The 21,390-nt window shown below is 45.0% G+C and overlaps 1 protein-coding gene across 1 annotated transcript; it reads right to left on the bottom strand.

Moving 5' to 3' along the window:
* Positions 1-11,011: 11,011 nt before the first annotated feature.
* Positions 11,012-20,846, bottom strand: RAP2C (RAP2C, member of RAS oncogene family). Its single transcript, XM_085325569.1, has 4 exons — positions 20,741-20,846; positions 20,254-20,662; positions 18,292-18,611; positions 11,012-13,501 (listed from the first exon to the last, which is right to left on the bottom strand). The coding sequence occupies exons 2-3, from the start codon at positions 20,524-20,526 to the stop codon at positions 18,333-18,335; spliced, it is 552 nt and encodes a 183-aa protein (XP_085181695.1). The 5' UTR covers positions 20,527-20,662; positions 20,741-20,846; the 3' UTR covers positions 11,012-13,501; positions 18,292-18,332.
* Positions 20,847-21,390: the final 544 nt, after the last annotated feature.

The following is a 21,390-nucleotide window of genomic DNA, read 5'->3' as shown; positions in this document are numbered from 1 at the left end:
CCTTGAGCCGGCGGCTGGGCTTGCGGCGAGCGCGGGAGCGCTAGCGGTCTGCGCAGCGTGCCGGCAGGGCAAGCCCGGCTCGGCTCGCGCACATCATCATCTTCCTCGCAGCGGGRCGGCGAAGGCTGCGACCGCAGGTGCAGGCTTCTCTCTGGAGCAAAGGAACTGAATGCCTAAAAGGGGGTTAAAAATTTTTACTGATATCCCCCCGGTCTAAATATCACTGCTATGTTAAGGGATATTTTCCCCCCCTCTGAATTACRGTTTTAATAGGGGGAAGGGCTGTCTGCCAGCGCTGCAGGATTTGCACTAGTATGACTGAGGTGGTCCCTGGTAAGCACAGAGCTTTTGCAGCTGTTGGTKGAGAAACGCAAGGGCAAAACGATTCAGAGGGGCTGGGGGAGAGGAGCTAAGCTGCATTCCCCTCGTTAAGTCACCGAGCGGTGAGCATCATCTTTTCAAATCAGATTAAAGTCCATTGAAATACAAAGTGGGCAGTGAGCCTTGTGCTTGGCCAGTGTGGCTAGAAGTCTCCTGCCAGCTCCATGAGGTGGGAGATAAGAGAAAATTACATATTTTAAATATATATGTGTGTGTGTGTGTGTACATATACAAATATATTTGTATATGTACACACACACACACACACACACACACAGGTATATATACACGCTCATTTGAGCAGATGTGTGTTAATCCGGTAGATGGCCTGACACACTTCACCAGAGGACGGAGAAATGTTTCCAGCTAAACTCCGCTCCCCCTGCACAACTCCGTGCTGGGGCTGACGGTCCTGCCGCTCCTGYGCACCTCGCGCCCGGGTTTTGCCGTTGGTTAAGCTCACGACTCTTTGAGACAACCCGATTCCCATTTCACACCTAGCAAGCCATCGCGCCCCGCGCAGACACATGCTCACACACACGCTCGCTGTGTCTCCACACCCCAGAAGGGCAACTATTGCTGCTAAACTCACTCACTTGTGGCCCATTTACAATTTATTTTTAAACAAAATGAATGCAATAAGCAGCGCCAAAAGGCACATGCTGGACTACCAGGGGGGATCACTGTCGCTGCTGCTGGAAAAAGCCACAGATACATAAGATGCTGCGGGACCTTGAACAACAAAAATGCATCATGGCAAACTTAAAAAGCCACGTTACCTGCCACTGAGATTTTGTTTCCTACTTTCTTTTTGGTTTCTTATGAAACATCTGCTGTAAGTCACGCTCAGGGTAGATCTGGGGAAGGCCCTCTTGCACTCCCCAACACTCCTGGGCACGTCAGGACAGAGYCTGTCAGCTCATGCACTTTTAACTAGCTGCCCAGGCTGCAAAGAGGAAATCATAGAGCACCCACGGGTTATCATCAGCCTTTACACTTTCCCATAGAGCTGGCAAGCGAAGAATGCACTGGCAGCCTCCAAAATGAATTTTTGTCATCCTGCTAATCACACTCAGCACCTTCCCTTGCTTGCTGGCACAAGCCTGAGCAGTGGGACTGCACGAGCGCTGGGCAGGAGCGTGCATCCATCCTGGCAGCGCTGCCGGAGCGGTGGGGATTACGCAGTCGGCCCCCACCGACAGCACAGCCTGGCTCGAGGGCAGCGTCATCTCCAGGCACCGCGTCCGCCGGGGAGGGTCCGGTGCCTGCAGCAGCACTGCTGGAGCAGGACGGGCAGGGGCAGGGAAGTGCGCTGGGACTTGGACTCCTGTTCAACACGACAGAAAAGAAGCATAAGGATTAAAGTAAAACTGCTTTCCTTGTAAACCTGCTCCACAAAGCAGCCGAGCTCCTCTTCTGCCAGTGGCAGGGGAAAGGACTGGCTGTGCTAAACGTACCATCGCTACAGGTTGGGACCAAATTTCCAGGGCTCCCCTTGGCCCATGATTCTCGCTCTTTGGGTCACCGGAGAAGGGCGGCATCACGCAGAAATCATTCAAGACGGCTGAATGCCATTCCCCTGTGCATTTTTAATGCTCGTGCACTTAAACACCGTTAGGCGCTGATGGGGGCAAGCAGCGCTCCAGCAAGCAGCCAGCCCATCACTGCTGCAGCCGGGCCCAGGCAGGGCTCCTGCCGCGGCGGCACCGGGCGTGCTGGACCAGTGGGGCAGCCACCCCAGGGTGCAGTGGCAGKGCTGCAGGAGAAGTCCCCCGTCTCCCTCCTTCAGCTGGGGTGACTGCAGCTGGCAGGAGCGGYGCGTGGGGAGCCGGACGGCTCGCCTGGCGCCCCGGAAGCAGCAATCCTGGCTGCCGGCTCCCGCACTGAGTCACTGCTGACCTCTAGCCGGGCACGTCCACCCTCCTTATTCACAGTGTCGAGGGGTAAGTAGAAACGCAGTGCAAATACGGTGCGGCAAAGCAGGGAGGAATTGCACCAGGCGAGCAGCCAGCGCGGAGCAGGAGGGGGGCCACGGGCAGCAGCACCGGCATGCGGTGGTGCGGGGAGTCTGCACGGCTGCCCGTGGGCTGACTGCTCCTTTCCCGCTGTTTGCTCATCCCACCCTTCCCTCCAGCTTCAGTGCTCTGGAGCCCAGCTACCACACAGCCTGTGTTGCACCAGCTCTCCCAGGGAAGATGTTTCTAGGCACCACGGAGCTTGTTGGCTGTATGTGTATTAGGATGGATTGCGTTGCGTTAGGTCTTTCCTAGCCTCTCAAATACCTTGGTGTTTGCCTGGATGGACCGAAATGGTCAGCCAAGCAGAACTAAAACAAAAAGTCTCATTTCTTCCAACCACCACTATGAACTTTCACTCCAGGTCTTTAGGGTTTGCTTGCTCCCTCCTCACCCCCGAAAGCGGTGACCATGCCGGCCTCCAGGGCTTCTGATGCAGAGCTGAGTCACTGCTGTTACAGTCCATGTGCTCTGTCATTTTTACCATCAAATTCATTTTAGAGGACAGCAAAAGAAGAAGAAGAGAKAGACTCATGGAAAAGAGGTCTGCCAGGGGATTTTAAATATTGTAGCCCAAAAGGCAAGAACCCATTCCCAGCTGACAGGGAGAAGTGCCATACTGCACTAATCCTATTTTTCACACTCGAAGTATTTGTTATTGGCAACTGCCAGCGACAAAAACTCACCTAGGTGGACTTTGGTCCAGAGTGGCYTTTCATGCATTTACTTTAGATCTTTCCTTCTTTAGCATAAACCCATCAGCTGGAGTTGCCAGGAGAAATTCCGCATTCACGCTTCACCCAAGCCATAAATCTCCCAGCTGCAGGACCAGAAATGACAGCAAAACACCTGTGTGATTGCTGTTGCTGGAAGCAGGCTGAGAGACAGCCAAAGTCCTGTTTGAATAGCACTAGACACATGAGAGGAACATGATCAGCTGCTTAGTGTATCCAAGCCAGTGCACTAAAMCTGCAGGTAAGATACTTGCAATGCTCCCACCATCACATCTAAAGGAATTATTTCACTCGGAGGTGGAGTTCTGGCTTAGGTATAGCTGTTTGAAAAACAAAACAAAACAAAATGAATTCTTAAAAGAGTCCAAAAGAGGCAGTTTTCAAAAACTGCATTTGAAAGAACTGAGTTTGTTCAGCTTAGAAAAGAAGGAAGGGGAACTGCGGTGGTCTCCTGATACGTGACAGACCATTTCAGTACGAATGACTGGCTGTGCTCCAAAAGTACGGGGGAAGCAAAGAAATTGCCTGAAATTGTGGAAGATTTGAGTTATATTCCTTTACTGGTTAGGAATACTGGAGCAGGCTGGAGAAACCGAGAATGACTCAGACACATGTCAGAGACGGTCCAAGGACCCTTGCTCCTGCCTTGGTGCRGAGAGAGGATGAGGTGATCCAGTGCCCCTCCAGCCTCACGTGTCTCTGACTCTGCATATGAGCCCACGTAGATGCTTCCYGCTTGCATAAGTGAGGAGACCTTCCAAGGATTTAGTCACTCCTGGATCTCCTGTTGCCACTGGTTACAGAGGATCTGTGTGGGAAGGGGAAGGAGCTGGAGGTAAAAGGAAACGTTTGATTCCCTGACTGTGCTGCTAATTCTCTGGGTGAMCGCAGGTAAGCGCTCAGCCTCTCTGCAAACTCATTCCCTCTTTTGTAAAGCACTGGCCCCTCCCTGGGGGGGGGAAGGGTTGTACAAAAAATGCCAAACTTTTTGTTAATTCACTGCTGAAGAAAGATCATCTGGCAGAATGGCACTTCACTGACAGCTCTCAAATGGGACTCTTCTCAGGAAAATATCAATGATTGCCCCTAAACAATAGAAGTTTTTCAAGTCTTTAACAATGAATATTTTTCATTGACTTCTCAAGTTGTTTTTTATTTCGATCATATCTCTGCAGTTACAATGGACTGGGTAAGTCCTACAGTTCTAAAAACTTCTGCCCCAGAATTATTCTATTTATKGAATATAATATACAATAATACATTTGCATTTCTACCAAATCGCCCTTGTCAAACACCAGCTAAATACTCTGACACCACTGGGCTGCAACCGATCACTCATCTAATTGCTGGGGAAACTGAAATTGTTGCATTTTTAATTTTATGATTTAGCTATAATCTGCCCATTATCTTCCAACTGCAGGATTGGGCTTCTCTGCCCRGGACTTCTGTTCTGACGCCAGAAGATGACACTACATTACGCAGCAGCATTTCTCTCTCCAGTCTGCCCCAATCCTCCTCAAGACACAGGTCCTTAGCGGTTCAGATACTCGGTGCCTACTCTTCTTGCTAACGCTCCCATTTGGAGCTGCACGTATGGCCATGCAGCCTCACTAATACTACTCAGTGAAAGAAATTCAGCGGACACCCTGGTGTTTATCAGCATTAATAAACTGTGTCAGCAAAGCTTGATGAGGCTGATAGGAGGGGACCAGCTGCTATGTGTGAAAACTGGCAGGAGGACATAAGTTAGACCAGATTGCAATGAAAAGTAGGCTTAGTTTTGTGTAAATGCTAAGCCAAATTCAAAGTCAATCATCCTGCTCCCCCTGCTTTGCTCTAGTAAGAGTTTCTGATGTTCAGTGGAACGGAGTCAYGTCGTACAAATCCTGTTCCTGCAATTACATTTTTTACCTTAACATCAGTGGAATCCCATGGCTCTTCTTACCAAGCTGCAATAACAAAGCACAAAGTTGTAAATAACCCTCGATCATGCACAAAACGCTCCCAAGTATAATCTGCAATTTCAGACACCTGTTAGATAAAATAACTATAAGCACAAACCTTTCTTTGAAGTCTAAGAAATATCCAGGTCATGGAACCGAAGTCCTGAAAYATTAACTTATTTCAAATTCTCTTCTCTCTCCGACCTATACAGCACCGTGTTGGCCTTGCAAGGACAGAGCGTAGCCCCGCTCCAAAGAAAAACTATCACTAGGACAAACCAGACCGTCACTTCCAAGCTCCCTCTTGTGGTTGTTGTGCCCAACAACAAAACAGTAAAGGTGGCAGGGATGAGCAACTCGGTGTAGTAGTAACACAATCTATCATGCATCGATGTATACTGTTGGCTTTTCTTCGTTTTTCAGATTTTATATGCTATGTAAAAAACTATTACCAGGCACTGAAGAATACAGTTTGCTGTAAATGAATGTAAATGGTATCAGAAGCTGCACAAATAACCTAAATAATAGTCCAACACTGCTWCTACCCAGAATAATGTATTATCTCATTTTTAGTATGCGACTTAGCCTTTGTTGTTGGCAAAGCTATATAAAAAGCACTTGATGTTTAGTTTGAACAGATCACTTAGAAAGACCTAAGAAAGCAATGCATACAGAAAGGAAAAGTCTCATTAATATATGAAGTCAAAGGAGCACTGATGCCTCCAAAGACCCAGGCTTCTCTTAGTATTTAATCATTTCTAGCCAGGGAGATGYATCTCACTAAATCTACGTAGTAGTACATAGAACAGGACTTACATATGTTGGTCTTAATTTACTTCAAGCATGGTTCCTGGTCCTTGCACTTGCAAATCCCCAGGTTAAGATACAAGGCAAGTAAACTTACTTGCAGTCTAGTAGTCCCATGACAAGGTCTCCAGGTGACCTGGCTCTCTGTCCTTGCAAGTGTTGTCAGGAGTTCAACTAATCCACTCTCCTCCCTAAGGCTCTCCTGAGCTCCACACAGATCTTTCCTAGCTTATGCTCTAAAAGGAAAAACCACAGACCTCAACTAGAAACAAATACTGATTTCAAAATACGCATACTAAGCTGCAGAAATCTGAATGACAGGTGGGCACGGTCTTCTCTCCTGCTCATGTGCTTCTGAGAATGCAAYAGAGAATCATGAGACTATGCAGCAGCAACCATTCAGATGGGGATTAAAGGCCAGGATGGTGAAAACCTTTGCTGAGCACCATCAGGAAGGATCCTATGGCCAAGGCAGATTCTGAAGAAGCTGCCAAACTGAGTTTGTAATACTGGGTGAAGAGATTGAACACTAGAAGAAAGGATGGAATTCTAAGGCTTATTTTCATGACAGATGTGGTTTYCTTCTTGGCTCAAGACAGCTAGTTCTGATTGAGTAATCCTTGATTACATCTAGGCAAAGAAATGCACATGTTCTCAAGGCGCCTCCAGGCTAATGGACAGGACCCATCTCAACACATGGAGCTTGATCCCGAGTTTTGTTAACGTTTCCCTCCCAAGTAACCTCTTTTCCCCCCACTCCCTTCTCTTCCTTTTAACCTCCCCTAGAAGATCCTTATCACATTTCGGTCCTATCTAGGTATAAAGCTCAAAGTAGAGCTAAGGTTGTGTTGAAGCCATTCTTCAGAACAGGAAGTGGAGGACAACAGAGCAGCTGCCATCTGAGGTTGGGAGCCTGGTACCTTTGTAGCGATCAAAGGCAACCTCTGTCTCATGGCTCCTCTTCCAGGGCCGTCTGGCAGAGGGTGGTAGCTGGGAGACAGACATGTTTCAAAGAACAGGAAACACTCCTAGATCATAAATGGTGAAAGGTTTGAGAAGGACATTCATAAAACCTTTCCAACTTRCTAATTTGGACCCTAAAATGAAATAGTTCAGATGGCCTGAGATATTGTGCTGACATTTAATAGAGAAACAGCTTAGAGAGTTGCCACTCTAAAGAAAAGTTTTAATTAACAGATGTATCCCCAACATGAACCATTTATAGCCAGAATCCAAAGTAMTTCTAACCACAGTTTGACCCTGGACAGGCCCTGAAGCCAAAATCTTTATTCAAACTTACTAAAAAATTTGCATTACTGAGATTAGACATATGGCATTTGGCAAGTCTGTGCTAATTCCTGGAACATCAAATGGAAAACAACGACAGGATCAGTAATGGGACTGAGGTCACAGAAGTACAGGGCTGCAAGTACTTCAAGAGACCACATACGACAACCCACCATACTAAAGCAGGAACTAGACACCCCCCACCCTTTCTCCAACAAATGGCTATCCAAAGTTGTCTCCAAAAATTCTAGTGGAATACACTCTACCACCTCAAAAGGGAACGCTTCAGCTATCCCCAAAGGTTTTCCCTGATTTCTATCATAAATCTGCTTTGCTGAAAACTCACTTTATTTCTTCTTGCTTTCCCACAGTGGCTATGCTGCTGTTGATTACATGATTGTTGTTAACTTGCTTTTAAGAATGAGGATCTAAGGTCTGTTACAGTGTTAGGATGAATCCCAAGCTGCCAATTAATCATTCTTTCTGCCAGTTTCCAAAAGGACAAGCAGCCCTTCAGGAATGTCACAAACAGCAAATCTATTTTCTCTTTTCTGGACTGACCACATAATTTAAGTCTCATGTCAAGACAGATCTTCTACGGACATAAAACTGGATGAAGTAGTCAGCTTAAAGGCAGGAAAAGGGCAAGAAAAAGAGTTTGAGTGGCCAAAAAATGATATCCTGGCATRTGATTCCAGGTGAGTCCAGGCACCTCACGGTCCTTAACGCAGTCTCCCACGTTATGTCCCGCAGCAGGGAAGTGCTATGATTAACATTTTTCACCCCGGGCAAGAACCATTGAGATCACTCTGCAGCTGGCAGTGTCTCAATGTCTCAAACCCCATGCAAGTCTAATCACTGGAAACATGGTTTGGAGGAAATAATTCACTGTTGGAAAGTTGTCCYAGAGCTCTCAAATGGAACCAGCAGCGTACCAATGAGCATTTACACATAACAAACCAAACATCAACAGCAAAGACTGTCCATCAGTGAGTATTTTTCATGTTCCTGCAACACRAGAGATTCTTCTCCACCGATTATTGCAGGTAGCTCAACTTTGCGRAGGGACTTGAAGAAAATCTCAGTTTTTAAAGAGTGCATCAAAGGCAATGAAGCTTTCTTTTTCATACTGATTTCATACCAGAATATACTGTTTCCATGGAGAATAAAATTTTTTCCCTTGTAATCTAATTGCATCATCACTGACAGGAAAGTCATTTGCAAGCTCAATACTGCCCTCAATGGAGCCAACAAATAGCTACAAGCAGGATTTGACCATTGAASTGAACGACGCTGTTGCTGCTTTACAGCCAGAACTGTCTTTCTTGCTCCTCTCACAGCTGCATTGACCAGGAAGTATTAAAAGTGGCTGTTTCATAAGACGAACATGTTATTGCACTTTCATAGAGTGCAGCGCGCAGGGTCACCTCACCTCTTTGCAGAGCTTGCTACAGCCGTGGTAGCTTTRTGCACACTTCCTCCAGCTGCTGAGTAATTGAGCAGTGACTCAACAAGTGACTGAAGCTCCTACTGTCAGGCCAAACAACCTACCAGGGCTACTGACTTTCAAGYAGAGATAGCTCAGACAAGTCAACATGCATTGTTTGAGAATCCTTATCTCATTTTAATTAAGACTAGACACTTCCACTTAGTTTAGAACTGTAATTACACAAAAGCTTCTGAGGGCAGATAACAGCATACTAGGGACACGAGGTGGGGCTCCTGGTTTACACTCCACCCACTCAGGATATCTTGTGCACTTCCTCGTAGGGCTGCCTCCACTGCAGGGTTCACACGGTTGGTTTGTACCCAAGCGCAGTCAGCCAGGCTGCAAAGCCAATGCTGCCGTCGTTAGCAATTCATTTATGTGTCACCTTGCTACGTGGGAGCGGGGTGGGGAAGAGTCCTCTCGGCTCTGCTGCGGTTAACTGCTGCTTTCCAAAGGTACTGGGGGAGGTCACACCTGTCCTGACTGCACAGGGGAGGTGAGACACCGGAGAGCTCTCTGCACGGCACGTGCACTTTTATAGCGARGACTGTTAAATCAGTGAAAAAGCAGTGTATGAAGCTTCATATGCACAGGCTCCTTAATCAGCTAGCAAAGGTTAAAGCAACATGAAGTTGCCACACCTATTTTAGGCAAGACACTGCTTAACCACTTGTTTAGCAGCTCAGTTGACTCTTAACACCAACACTTTCAACACTTCTGAAAGATAATGGTCTTAAGTATCAAACTTAYATGCTTCCTCACAGCTCCCAACCCAGACTGCTCTGTACTGAAACATTGAAGCAAATTGGAGGTATAAAGCTGGGCAGACCTACTGGCTGAACTTGCACGCAGTTCCCAGTCTCCGAGCAGCAGGAGGAAGCACCTTGCTTTACTACAGTGGAGAGTGCCACAAGGAATGTGGAGTATTATTGCTGAACTATGGCTTTTCTTAAAAAAAAAAAAAAAACATACAAGAGAGAGCAGTCATCCACAACAGTCAACTAACTTTCTATATCTCAGAGCAAGCCAGTCCTTATTTACTAGTTACCATATTCAGCAGCACATTAAGACCAGTCAGAACATGGTAAGCTCTGCCCACCACCACTTCCCTTTTAAGAGAAGCGTATTCTCTCCACAATCGCTTTTAATGTGAATCCTCCCCCTTTCTCTATCGTTTCCCCTCAGGGCAGGAATTACTCCCCCATCTCAGTGAGCAAGCATAGGGAGCAGGAAGACGCAGCATGGAAGCCTGACTCCAAGACAAAGCTAACACTGTTCCAGGAGAAGCGGGCGGCAGGCTGACAAGGATGTTAAGTGCATTTGCCTGTCAATACATCACTGATGACTGAAGCTGCCTCTAAGGTAGCAAGCTTTTTTATGGCATTTAAACCACACTGTACATTAATTAAATACGTGGCTTTAGTTACAAATGCTGTATTAAAGCTCAGTACCAAATGCTAAGTTCTGTAGAAGATGGAATTCTGGTTTTAGGGCCCAGACGACTCAAATCACAGACATAGCAAACTCAAGGCTTTTTCTGGAACATTTTAAGATAATGGTTATCAAATAGGTTTGGGTACTCTCAGCTGGATGTTTTTCTAGAAAAAAAATCTTCCGCTTCTCACAAAAGCAAGCTCTAGCAGCGCATACTTTGCGAGTGCAGTGGAATGACATCAGTTCTGGGTTAGTATAGTGGAGACTATTAGTGGAGACTAACTAGAGAGAGTAGGAAGATCTGTCAGGATTCATTGCAACTGCTGCCTTTACCCATACAAAAGGGCATGAAGAATAAAGTTTTAAGATTAGACAAGAAAACATGGGTATTTCTTTTGAACAAAGCTTCAGGAAAAAATAATACTGCAATAAGGAGCTTTAGGAAGAGTCATGTAACAAACATGACTGAGCACTTCTAAGACTCTACAGAGAAGCCTGATAGGCTTTAGATTCACCAACAAATGTAGTCCTGCAGCCAGCTCCCCACGTGGAAGGGAGTGAAAATCATACCTGTCCCCAAGGAGAGGCAGGATTACCGCCTTGGACCAGGCTCCTCAGCTCGCAGGAGGGTCCCTCGGTTCCAGAGGGAGCCCGCCTGGCTCACAGAGATAACGCACGGCCCTCGGACCACGTCTTCAGACCACGTCCTCTACTCAGAGCAGCTAAGGCAGAGCGAGCTTTACCCTCGCAGTCTGGGCACCGCTATATACCTGTTCCCCTGAGCCAGAGACAACATTCAGCCGCAGTTGCCATGTTCAGAATAACCAAAACAAATAAATAAAAAGAAAAAAGTATTAAATAAAGGCTTGTCTGTTAGGCCCACTTTAAAAGAAGAAATTGAAAACAGACTAGTCATCGCAGTTTGGTAATACAGATATCTATTTTATTAAAAAAGTTACAAACAGGTGGACTGTAGGGTTGTCTTACAAAATGACAATGAAATCTACTGGAAATTTTTTTTTTTTTTTTACAAAGCATTATAGGTAATTGTTCCATTTTTGCGCTTGTATTCCAGATTTCACCTATCACTGATAAAGATACAGTACATTAGATACATGATGTTAGGTTACATTTTTATTTGTAGAGCCCTACTGCAGTGATTTGAACAACTCCTAAACAGATGCCATAGTAAAGACAATACATATTGCATTTATTATTAGCCTCTTATACTATTAAGCAACTTCACATGCAATCTATTGAGGAAGCCTAAAATAACTTTTGGTCCCTTTTTCCCCCCAAAGTGTGCTGAAGAAACCATCTCTCGTTTTCCCAGTACTGTCACTCTAAGCTAGTTCAAGTTTTTTTAAAGTTTTTTTTGTTTTTTTTTTTTGCGCTGAGGTTAATGAAAATGAACACTGGTTTGATAACTACCCATAAGAATGAACCACTGATTAATATTAACCAACTCTTTCCCCCCTTAGACAAAGGAAAACTAAGATCTTTATGAATTACTTTTATTTCCTATTACTTCCTTACAATCTACAAAAAAGGTCAACACCACTTAAAAATCTACTTTGAATACAAGGTTTGGCTTAATTCTGATATTAAAGTGCAAACCTAAGTATTAGCCTCAGCGTGTTGGTAAAATTTGTATGGGGGGGGGGGGGAAGAGAGAAAAAAAAAAGAAAAAGAAAAACCACACACAACAACGAAAGTTTCAAGTAMCCCCACAGGAAAATTAGATGTTTTGATACCCAAGCAGAAAACTTGGTGTTATTCAACACTGAATGTAGAGCCAGAGTCTTTACTTCCGCTCAATACTGTAAAGTCAGCCTGAATTATTACCAATAAAACACATTAATGTTGAGATACTGTACCGGTGATCTTTTATTGTTTTAAATGCCATCATCCACAATACATTTAGTGAGTTTTAAACTGCTTAACCTCATATATCCATCACTGCTTTTACTAGAGCTTTTCTCAAAGTTATTTAGCTATTACAGGGAAAAAAATGTACATTTCTAGAAGCATGTTCAAATGACTAAAGCTGGGCTCCTAAAAACCTAGAACTTTGGTGCAGTAGGTGAGCTGCAGTTATTAAACTTCTGCAAAATAAAAATCACACATTTTAAACCACTGCTAGAAAAAGCTCTCATGTATGCAACATGTTAATAAAACTGAACAAAAAGATTTCTTCTGTTCTTTGTACATTTTCATTCTGCTCTTTATACCTGTGTTATTGTTAAAATTTTCAAGTATTCAGAGAAAATATGTTGATCAGGTAAACAATATGGAAGGCAATGGCTGTTTAAAGCACGCTTGCAGTTAGTATCACTGAAACCTGGTGCTTTCCCCTCATTATACCAACTTGTCTCTAGTATTAAACTTGTTTATTGGGAAAAAAAAAACTAAAAAAGCAATTTGTGACAGTGCAAGAAAAAAAAACTTTAACAAATATTGCTTTAAAATATTATTCAGAAAGACAAATATTAGAAACTATAAAATGTAAAGTGATCTTATTTGCATTAGATTTACATGTGCAGAGGTCCACTAGATGTCACTTAATGTGCCAGGCAAAGCTGAGCTAACTGATTAGGCATACAGCCCATTTTGGAGGATACATTATCCCTTTTCAAAGGCATAAAGAAGCTATTTGTAAACAAGCAAGTTTAGAAACTCAGTAGAAGGAAAAGCGTGCTGCCATATTTCAATGCTACAATTGTCATTTTTGATTAAATGAGTTTCAGAAACCCATGATTGCAAGAAAAGAAAGCAGCCAGAGACTTTACATCCCATTCCAAGTAATCTCTATCATCAAATCAGACCAGTCACATACTATCACAGCTGCATTTGCCAAGAAAAGGGATACTACATCCGTACAACAGRGGTGCCTTCAGTATCTTTTCATGACACTGTCACACGTAAACAAAAAGTCTCAAAGAATGATCAACTACATTGTAGAAGAAAACTTTGCAAATAGAAATAAGCACTGATGCGAGGTAATATACAGAAGTAACCATTTGTTTAAGGCTCAATTTATTCTCCATTAAAACTCTCTTCTTTTAAAAGGCATTGAGTAGGTAATACTGAGTTTAAGTATTTAATAAATACAAGTTCAGAAATTGATTAAAGAAATCAATTAAAATATTAAAAATGAACTCTTGCATATTAGCCATTATATGAACTTAGAAAGCTATAAAAGGACTGATAGGTAAAGAACAGATTTTAAACTTATGGTAAACATGCTAAGCATTCTGGTTAAGGTGTGTGGATCCTGGAGGCCACCAACCTTATGCACTTAGATGTATGGCAATGTGCTGTAATAGAGACAGGTTTACCAAGGCTCAGCTCTGCAACCTGGGCTGAAAGTTCTCCAAAGCAGCATCTGTGCAAGTTTCCTCTGAGTTTTATCTGCAATTTAAACAAAATAGCTAGTGAAAGCCATATTCCATATACATTTAAAGTGAATTCAGCTTTTCCCGTAGCATGGAACAGCTAATTTTCTAAAGTGAGYTCTAAAGCACTGACTTATTTTTACAGAAGCATTCTTGAAGTTCTTTTCCACTAATTCTGGTAGTAAACATGGCAAATAAGTAACGATTGGTTACTCTAAACATTGGAAAAAGCAGTTCAGTATCCCAAAGGGACAGCTGTTATAAAGATCTGAAACAATTAGAGAATTTCAKTTCTTCTGTACAGTGATGCATACTTTGGGCTTAGCATTGGTGATAAGTGAAACATTATCTCTCCCAGTAATATGAAACAGCATTTTGCACAAATTCTGGGAACACATAGCTGAGCTAACTCAGTCAAGGTCTGTTTTCAACGTTCAGATCCTCTAAATTAATATTATAAAACAAAACAACCCCCCCCACATCTCTGCATTTATCAGCGTTCACCTCAATGGTGACAGAGTTGTACACCACTGCTTTGTGAGTCAAGCACATATACAAAAAAAAAAAAAAATCAAGTAGTTCCACCAATGTGACCAATACATCTTTGTATTTTTAATGATTTGCTTGCATTTCATAAGATTTATCTGTAGAGATAAAAGTTCCAATCCAAGTTTAAAGTCTGTAGAAACCAATCCTTTGTACGCATGTACATACATTTCATTAAAGCTTGCTGTTTGGCTTTTCAGGGAATTTGATGAGCACCTTCTCTATTCTTGAAGTCATTCCTATGTCATTCCTATTCCCTGTTTCCTCTGTTTCTTTTCAGCCATTGACTTGCTCTCAGTTAAGAGTTCTTAACCGCAGAACACTGACACAGTCAGAGCTCCCCTCCTTGCCTAACCATGGAAAAAACCCTAACGTTCCGGAGCAGTACTCTGGTACTGGAAAGAGCAGAGAGCCAGCGTTTTGTTTGTTTGCTTCCCTCCGCCACAGACGCCCAGCAGTAGTTCTCTGGTGAGGTTTTCCCCCCCACACACACCGTTGCAGGTCAATTAATTTCAAACAAGGGCCCCTGCACTATTAAAACAGTAACAATCAGTTAGCTTTTAATGGGAATAGATTGGACCAGCTTAACATATCCTGTATCCTTGCTYAGAGCATGGGAAAGGGAAACCATKTATAGTAGGGCTGCTTATCCTAGCAGTTAAAAGAAAAAAAAAAGTTGCTGTCACAGCAGAGTTTTAGAACCTCATCTAGTCTACCAACAGTTMCTGAACAAGTGATCTGAAACTCCACTTAAACCCAACACCCAGACCTGAGTGGTCAGAAAAGGAGAGCAAGAACAGAGGAAGCAAGTAATGGTATTGTCCTCCAAATACCTTTCCAGCTGCCTAATATTTGCAGCTTAGGGACTTCCCAGGTTGGATTTTCATCTTTTCATTTAACTCATCCTTATTTACTACAACTGGCACCATGTAGTACTTTATATGGCTTTATTTGCCCACAAAATTCCTATAGTGTTCTCTTCTGCAAGGCGGCAGGGCAGAGGGGTAAGCACAACTATCTTGTAGGATAAATTTGCCTGTGCTGCATAGTCATATGGACAGTATACTTTCAGTGAGGAAAAACAGAGAGAGATGCTCTTCCTTCAGCACTTGCTAGGGTCAGTTACTCATGAAGGGAAGGGTTAGAAATCACAGATCAGCCATCTTTTATCCCAATATTAACGTGTTCCAAATCTGCGCAGTACTTGCATAGAAGACTTAACACATCAGCCCAAAGATGATGTAGGTTATGAACCACTGTTATACTGAGAATTTGAGAGAAATACTGGAACATGCAACAGGGAGCAGCTGCTAGGAATCTCAGATTTCTGAATGCAATGAGATGACAGAAGACCACTGAAGAAGCAGGAAAGGGGCAGTGGGGGAACAGGATGCTGCAACAGCACACATGCTTAAAAGGAACTACAGAATATACTAGTTAGTACACTGTAGTTATGATCCATCCTTTATTTCAGCCAAGAATACTGACTGGAACAGTAATTTAAGCAAGTGCATCTCAAAAACATGATGAAAGAACTTGCACAATATCATATCTCATGGAGGGTCAARATCTCCTTTGATTTTAGTGAGACTTTAATCCTTAGCATCCTGTGGTGGGAAACTTTAAGAAGTCAAAGTTCTGAGGTAACTTCACTGCTCAGCCACACCACCTCCCACTTATTTGAAAAGACTGGGTAGTAGCCAGTTTTCAGCTTAGTTGTCAACAGACAAGTCAATATATTAATACGAAAAAAAAACCCTAAGTGATATTTCTAGTTAAAACTGACACCAAAATAGCCTTCAGATTTGGAGGACTGATGACAATAGGTCTAATATATACTCCACACACCCTGCACACTATTTTAACCATCAAAACTGGAGAAACACAAACTATTTCTACATACTTCATTCTGAGTTAACTAACTGATCCAGATCTAAAACTAGTTCTGCACATACAGAGGTCACAGAACTTGGAGATGATGATGATGTTAGGGCAGAAATGCAGTTGAAGCCCATATCTTACACTCAGGTTTTCAGAGAGCTGGTTCCATTTTCTTCATTCCACTTTACTTAGAAGGGTTCGCTGCTAGAGCAGGTACTTGAAAAGCAGCAGTTATCCCCTTGGGTCATAGATAAAAATATTCATCCCTACAGAGCTGACTACAACTATCAGAAGACACCATCAGTGGCTCTCCTACACTAGAGCCATCAGACAGAAATTATCAGGCAGTGAAGGCTTATCAAAATGTTAACAAAATGCTACACCTAACTCAATCAAAGAATAAGTACAGAAGGGGATCCAGGAAGAAGTAAATATCCAAAAAGCAGAAGGCTGAAGTAAAAGATAGGAGGATGAAGCCTGGTAAGAGCCAGGACTAGTAATAAGGAAGAGGCTGCAGACATAGCGAGAACTGAACTGAGTAGGAAGATGCCCAGGAAAAAGCCTTATTTGCCTTGGCACAAGTGAAGAAACTATCTTGGGCAGAGGCAGTATCCCATACTAACAAGGAATTATTTTGTTGCTAGAGACATGGGGTGACAGCATCCTGTACAAGATGAGTCACTAGTGAGCCAGGGGATTGCCATAACCTTTGGCATGATACCTTAAGTCCAGATACTCTTATCTCTGAATCTGCCTCAGAACTAGCTGAAACTTTGCATTACTGTAAGCAGTATTAACCCTGTAGTACTGAATAGCAATTCCTTTGATTTCCTCATTCCTATAATCCTACAAAGCTCTGCAGGCATGGGAGATTAGTGTACGAGGAAAAGACTTTAATTTTTTTCTGCTCTAACAGAAGCAGTTTGCTTTCCCTTCAGCAAGCAAGTCTTGAACTTACACACACCTCTTAGGAGCCCTTCCTCATTCAACAACCTCTGGAGATAAAAATCTCGTGTATTATCTTTAGCATGACAGTRCTAGCGTCATGAATAGCTAAAATTTTATATTCACAGATTACGTGATAACAATCTCAAATMCTAATTTTGAGACTTTACACTCGAGATTAAAGTGGGCACATAGTTCAAAGCTTCCAGTAACAACCTATTCTCCCTCTTGTCACTCAGACACAAAAAGCTCCTCTGACTCATAGAAGGGTAACTAACATGGCAGTCAAAGCTTAAACCTCCATCAGTGCTGCTGTCAAAAGGGACAGTTCTTTCCCCCGAATTTTTGTGCCATCCTTTAAGCCAGCACTTGCTCTTATAGATCASATCAAGTTGCTTGCTGTGGCAGAAGAGAGATCCAACAGAAAACTGAAGGTCAGGCGGATCAGCTGACTGCATGGCGAGCCCATCCTCAAACAAGTCCCTTTCAGCAACATATATCTAAGCCAACAGTGAAACCACACCCTCTAYTACTACCAGGAAAGCAGAGCAGGGGGTTACAGAACTGCCTCCCACAGAGATGAGAACATTGCAACTTGCAGATCCATTTACASGATCAGGTGAAAGCCAAGTTAGGGTACTGAAAGGGAAGACTGTGCCTGTGAACTGCTAAGAGCAGCTAGCCTTGTAGGAAACCAAAACAGCAACTGAGAAGGGGGAAGCCTTACAAACCCCCCCTGCACAGTCTGCTGTCTTGCCACGCCTCTTATGAGTCACTGGGAAAGAGCTGCGCAGAAGGAGCCATTTTATCATGTGTTCTCTGCTCAGGAGTTTTTAGATGAAGAATACTTTGCACACATCCTTGACTAGTACATGTGGACTTCAAGCCACTCCCCACAGCTCAGGGTAGTTCTCTTTCAAACTTACTCCACTGATAAGGCAAAAGTGTACTGTAAGTACATTCAGTTTCTGTACCATAGCTATTTGTTTATTTAAATAAGCTCAATTTGTTCTTGCAGTTAGTGGGAAACTTAGTCACAACAATCCCACTTAACTCCAAGATAATTCTCATTAACTTGTAAGTAATTCAGGTACCAACTGCAACCAATAGAGAATCCTACTGCAACATCCCAACACATTAGGGTATGCCAAATGCAGCACTGTCAGTCAAAATAGGCGCAAACAAGTCATATACTCTGTCACGTTGTAAATTTAATACAGGTAAAGGCAATGTTCTCTGACTAACCCTACCAAAGTAATGCAAGACCATTTTAGTCAAATATGCGTTCACAACTGAATCCACAAGCTTGCATCTCTTTCGGAGCAAAGCTACCTCCAGGTTAGACTACTTAATTTCAGACTATCTATSCCATTTTATCTGCTTATTTAAACAGCATAATTATGCACCTCAATTAGTTATGACTGTTCAACCAACCTGCTCTGTATGGCCATGATTGAGGTTTTTCTTAATTTTTCTCACTGGACGATGCAAGTTGTACAACACTGATCTTGTTTTTCAGGCAGGGAGGCATAGTTCATTTGTCTGACGATCTCAGCAAACAGTTCATCCACCATTGTTTTGCTCTTGGCTGATGTCTCCATGAAGGGACAGCCCCATTCCTGAGCCAGAGCTCTGCCTTCTGCAGATAAGACCTCCCTTTCCGACTCCAGATCCACTTTATTCCCCACTAGGATCAGAGGAACTTTTTCGTATCTCTTCACCCGAACAATCTGGTCCCTCATTGGCTTGATGTCCTGATCAAACAATCCAGTTGGTTAGTATGCATAAGTAACCATATGCAAGCGCTATAAATGCTACAAAAACATGTTTTAATAAACCTTACATGCAACAGAAAATACTTCAGAGGATTTCTTAAATTCATAGCCACGTGGATCTAGAACTCAGGTAGAGGAAGTTCACTGTCCATCTTTAATAATAACAACAACTTTTCATTTCTGTATGAATACATGCTTTACAAATATGTGGGTATGTGGGTACACACACACACACACCCCTACTACTATATTCTGAGACTTTTGGTTAAGCTAAAGGAAGATACAGTATGACTGGTTTCCAGTCAGATTTCTATTTTATTGGGAAATTTGTCTCAAATTCAATGACAGCAGATTTGTAACAGTGATACCTGTATTATTACACAATCATTTAGGGAGCCTGTGTTCAGCTTAGGGACTGAGGAAACTAGTGAACAGTCTTCTCACTTCTAGAATGCTCAAACTGATTCATTGTGAACACACTTAGTCACATGTAAGTGAGAAATAAGATACCTTAAGAAAGTTATATTACCTAGAGATGCATTTATTCAAGTCTGCACTAACATCAGGAGTTTACAGTTTAAGGTCTGAGTCAGCTTCCTCTGCCTCTCTGAATGTTTTAAGTTACTATCAGTAAGACTCACRTCTACAGATCCTTGCATAGTTCTGAGACAAAGCAATTGAGCAGAAGAACTGTAGAGCRGTTTACACCTAAAAGCTATGGTGTAAACATACAGACAAGAATAATTAGATATTAACAGGGTGGATTACTAACTGTGCGCCCATTCCTTGAATAATAGGGAACACTCAGATTCCAGAATAAGTGAAAACGAGGGGAGAAGCATCCCAATGTCACTGCTGTTGTTTTCCAAAGAAAGTATGCCTTCAGCAGAAGCAAACATTCTGCTTCAGTGGGGGTGTGCAAGGTTTTGCCAAGCAGCTGGAAAAGACCCAAATCAGCAACTGAAGCCAACACAGAAGTTGCAGATCCCTGCACAACATGCAGCGCTATTAAATCCAGTTACTCCCCACAAATAAAAAGCTTATTTCTAGAGGCAGTTTAAACCAGTTACTGGTTGAGAAATTTCTATTTTTCCTCTGAGTTGCAATAGTGCAAATGAAATCCAGCTCCAGAGATTATCACACATGGCCTGCCCCTCCCCTCAGGTACACCGCCTACACCGTGAAAGCATAGCGCTTGCACTGGAACATGGGGGGTTGGTGTGCGGGGGGTTGGAAATCAGAGCTGAAGAGCACACACCCCTCTAATACTAACTGAAGAAACATTCCTCTTCAGCAAAAAAGGGAAGTCTGGATTTTAATATCGAGCAATTTCTTAATAAAAGGGGATTGCCAGCAGCGTTTCTATTAGGGAAGTGGGAGCTGGCGCTTGCTGTCCCACGCTGCGTGGGGTTTAACAGCGGCGGCACTCCGATAAGTACCTGCTGAGCAAGCACTTTTTCCGTTAGGAAAGGCGGCTYGTGGAAGTACTTTTTGAGGAGACGTTTTCGCTTTTGTCTTTTCGGAGAGGGAGGGGAAGACGGGAAAACAAGACAAAACGCTAAGCCTAAAACTTCCTCCTGGCCCCAGGGCGCGGTGCCGCGCCGGGGGCCCCCCCGGTTACCTGGAAGGACTGCTGGTTGACCAGGCTGTAGACGAGGATGAAGCCCTGCCCGTTCTTGATGTAGAGGTCCCGCATGGAGGCGAACTGCTCGGTGCCCGCCGTGTCGAGGATCTCCAGCACCGAGGGCGACGAGTCCACCTCGATCTCCTTGCGGTAGAAGTCCTCGATGGTGGGGTCATACTTCTCGATGAAGGTGCCGGTGACGAACTGCACCGTGAGGGCGGACTTCCCCACGCCGCCGCTGCCCAGCACCACCACCTTGTACTCCCGCATGAGGCCCCGCTGCCGCTCGCCGCCCCCCGCCGGGCCCGCCGCCGCGGCGCGGGCCTAGGGCAGGCGGCAGCGCGGCCCTCGCATAGCCCCGGCCCGCCTGCCGAGAAGGGCGAGGCCCAGCTGCTCCCGCGCCGCCCTGAGAGGGGAGAGACAACAGCCGTTAGGGCCGGGCCGGGCCGGGCCCGCCGCCGCCGCCCCCCGCTCCGCGCCTTACCGCGCCGCCTCACTCCATCGCGCCTCGCCTCCGCCTCGGGAACCGCCCGGCAGCCGCCGCCCCCGCCCGGAAGGCTTATGCTGCGGCACCCGGAGGCGCGCCCCTCCCCGCCCGCTTTCTCGGGTCACTTCCGGGCCGGGAGGTGCACGACGGCGCAGTGCGGGTGAAGCCTGGGATAAATTATCTTTTTTAAGGGGTTGGAAGGCTTAGTGGCTTTTTTTTTTGGGGGGGGGGGGGGGGGGGGGGGACGGCAAATATCGGCGCACCGGCGGGAGGGGCGCGCTGCGTCACTGCCCGCGGAAGCAGGGCCCGGGCGCGGTGGGCGGGGACACGCGCGGCGGACGGGTTAGCGCGTGGCACCGAGGCGTCTCGCGGCCGCCCGCGCCGGACGGGTTAGCGCGTGGCCCCGGGGCGGCCTCCCCCTGCCGCGTGTGGCAGGGCGGTGCGGGCGAGGCCGCCGCCGCCGCCGCACACGGCCTCGCAGCCCTCGCCAGGCCGGAGGGAGCCGCTCGGCCCGGCCGCCGGGCTCCCACCTGCCTGCCGAGGCCCCGCGTCCCCTCAGGCCAGGCCCGGGAGGGCCGAGGTGGCCGCGCCTGGTGCGAGCAGCGGGGCCAGCAAGGAGCCATCTCCCTGGAGAGGGGCATCGCCCC

The sequence above is a fragment of the Rhea americana genome, unplaced genomic scaffold (genome assembly GCF_003343005.1).
Source record: "Rhea americana isolate MKP2758 unplaced genomic scaffold, rheAme1 scaffold_98, whole genome shotgun sequence".
NCBI lineage: Eukaryota > Metazoa > Chordata > Aves > Rheiformes > Rheidae > Rhea > Rhea americana.
The sequence above is the reverse complement of the archived record's forward strand: the minus strand, read 5'-3'. Positions and strand labels throughout refer to the sequence as shown.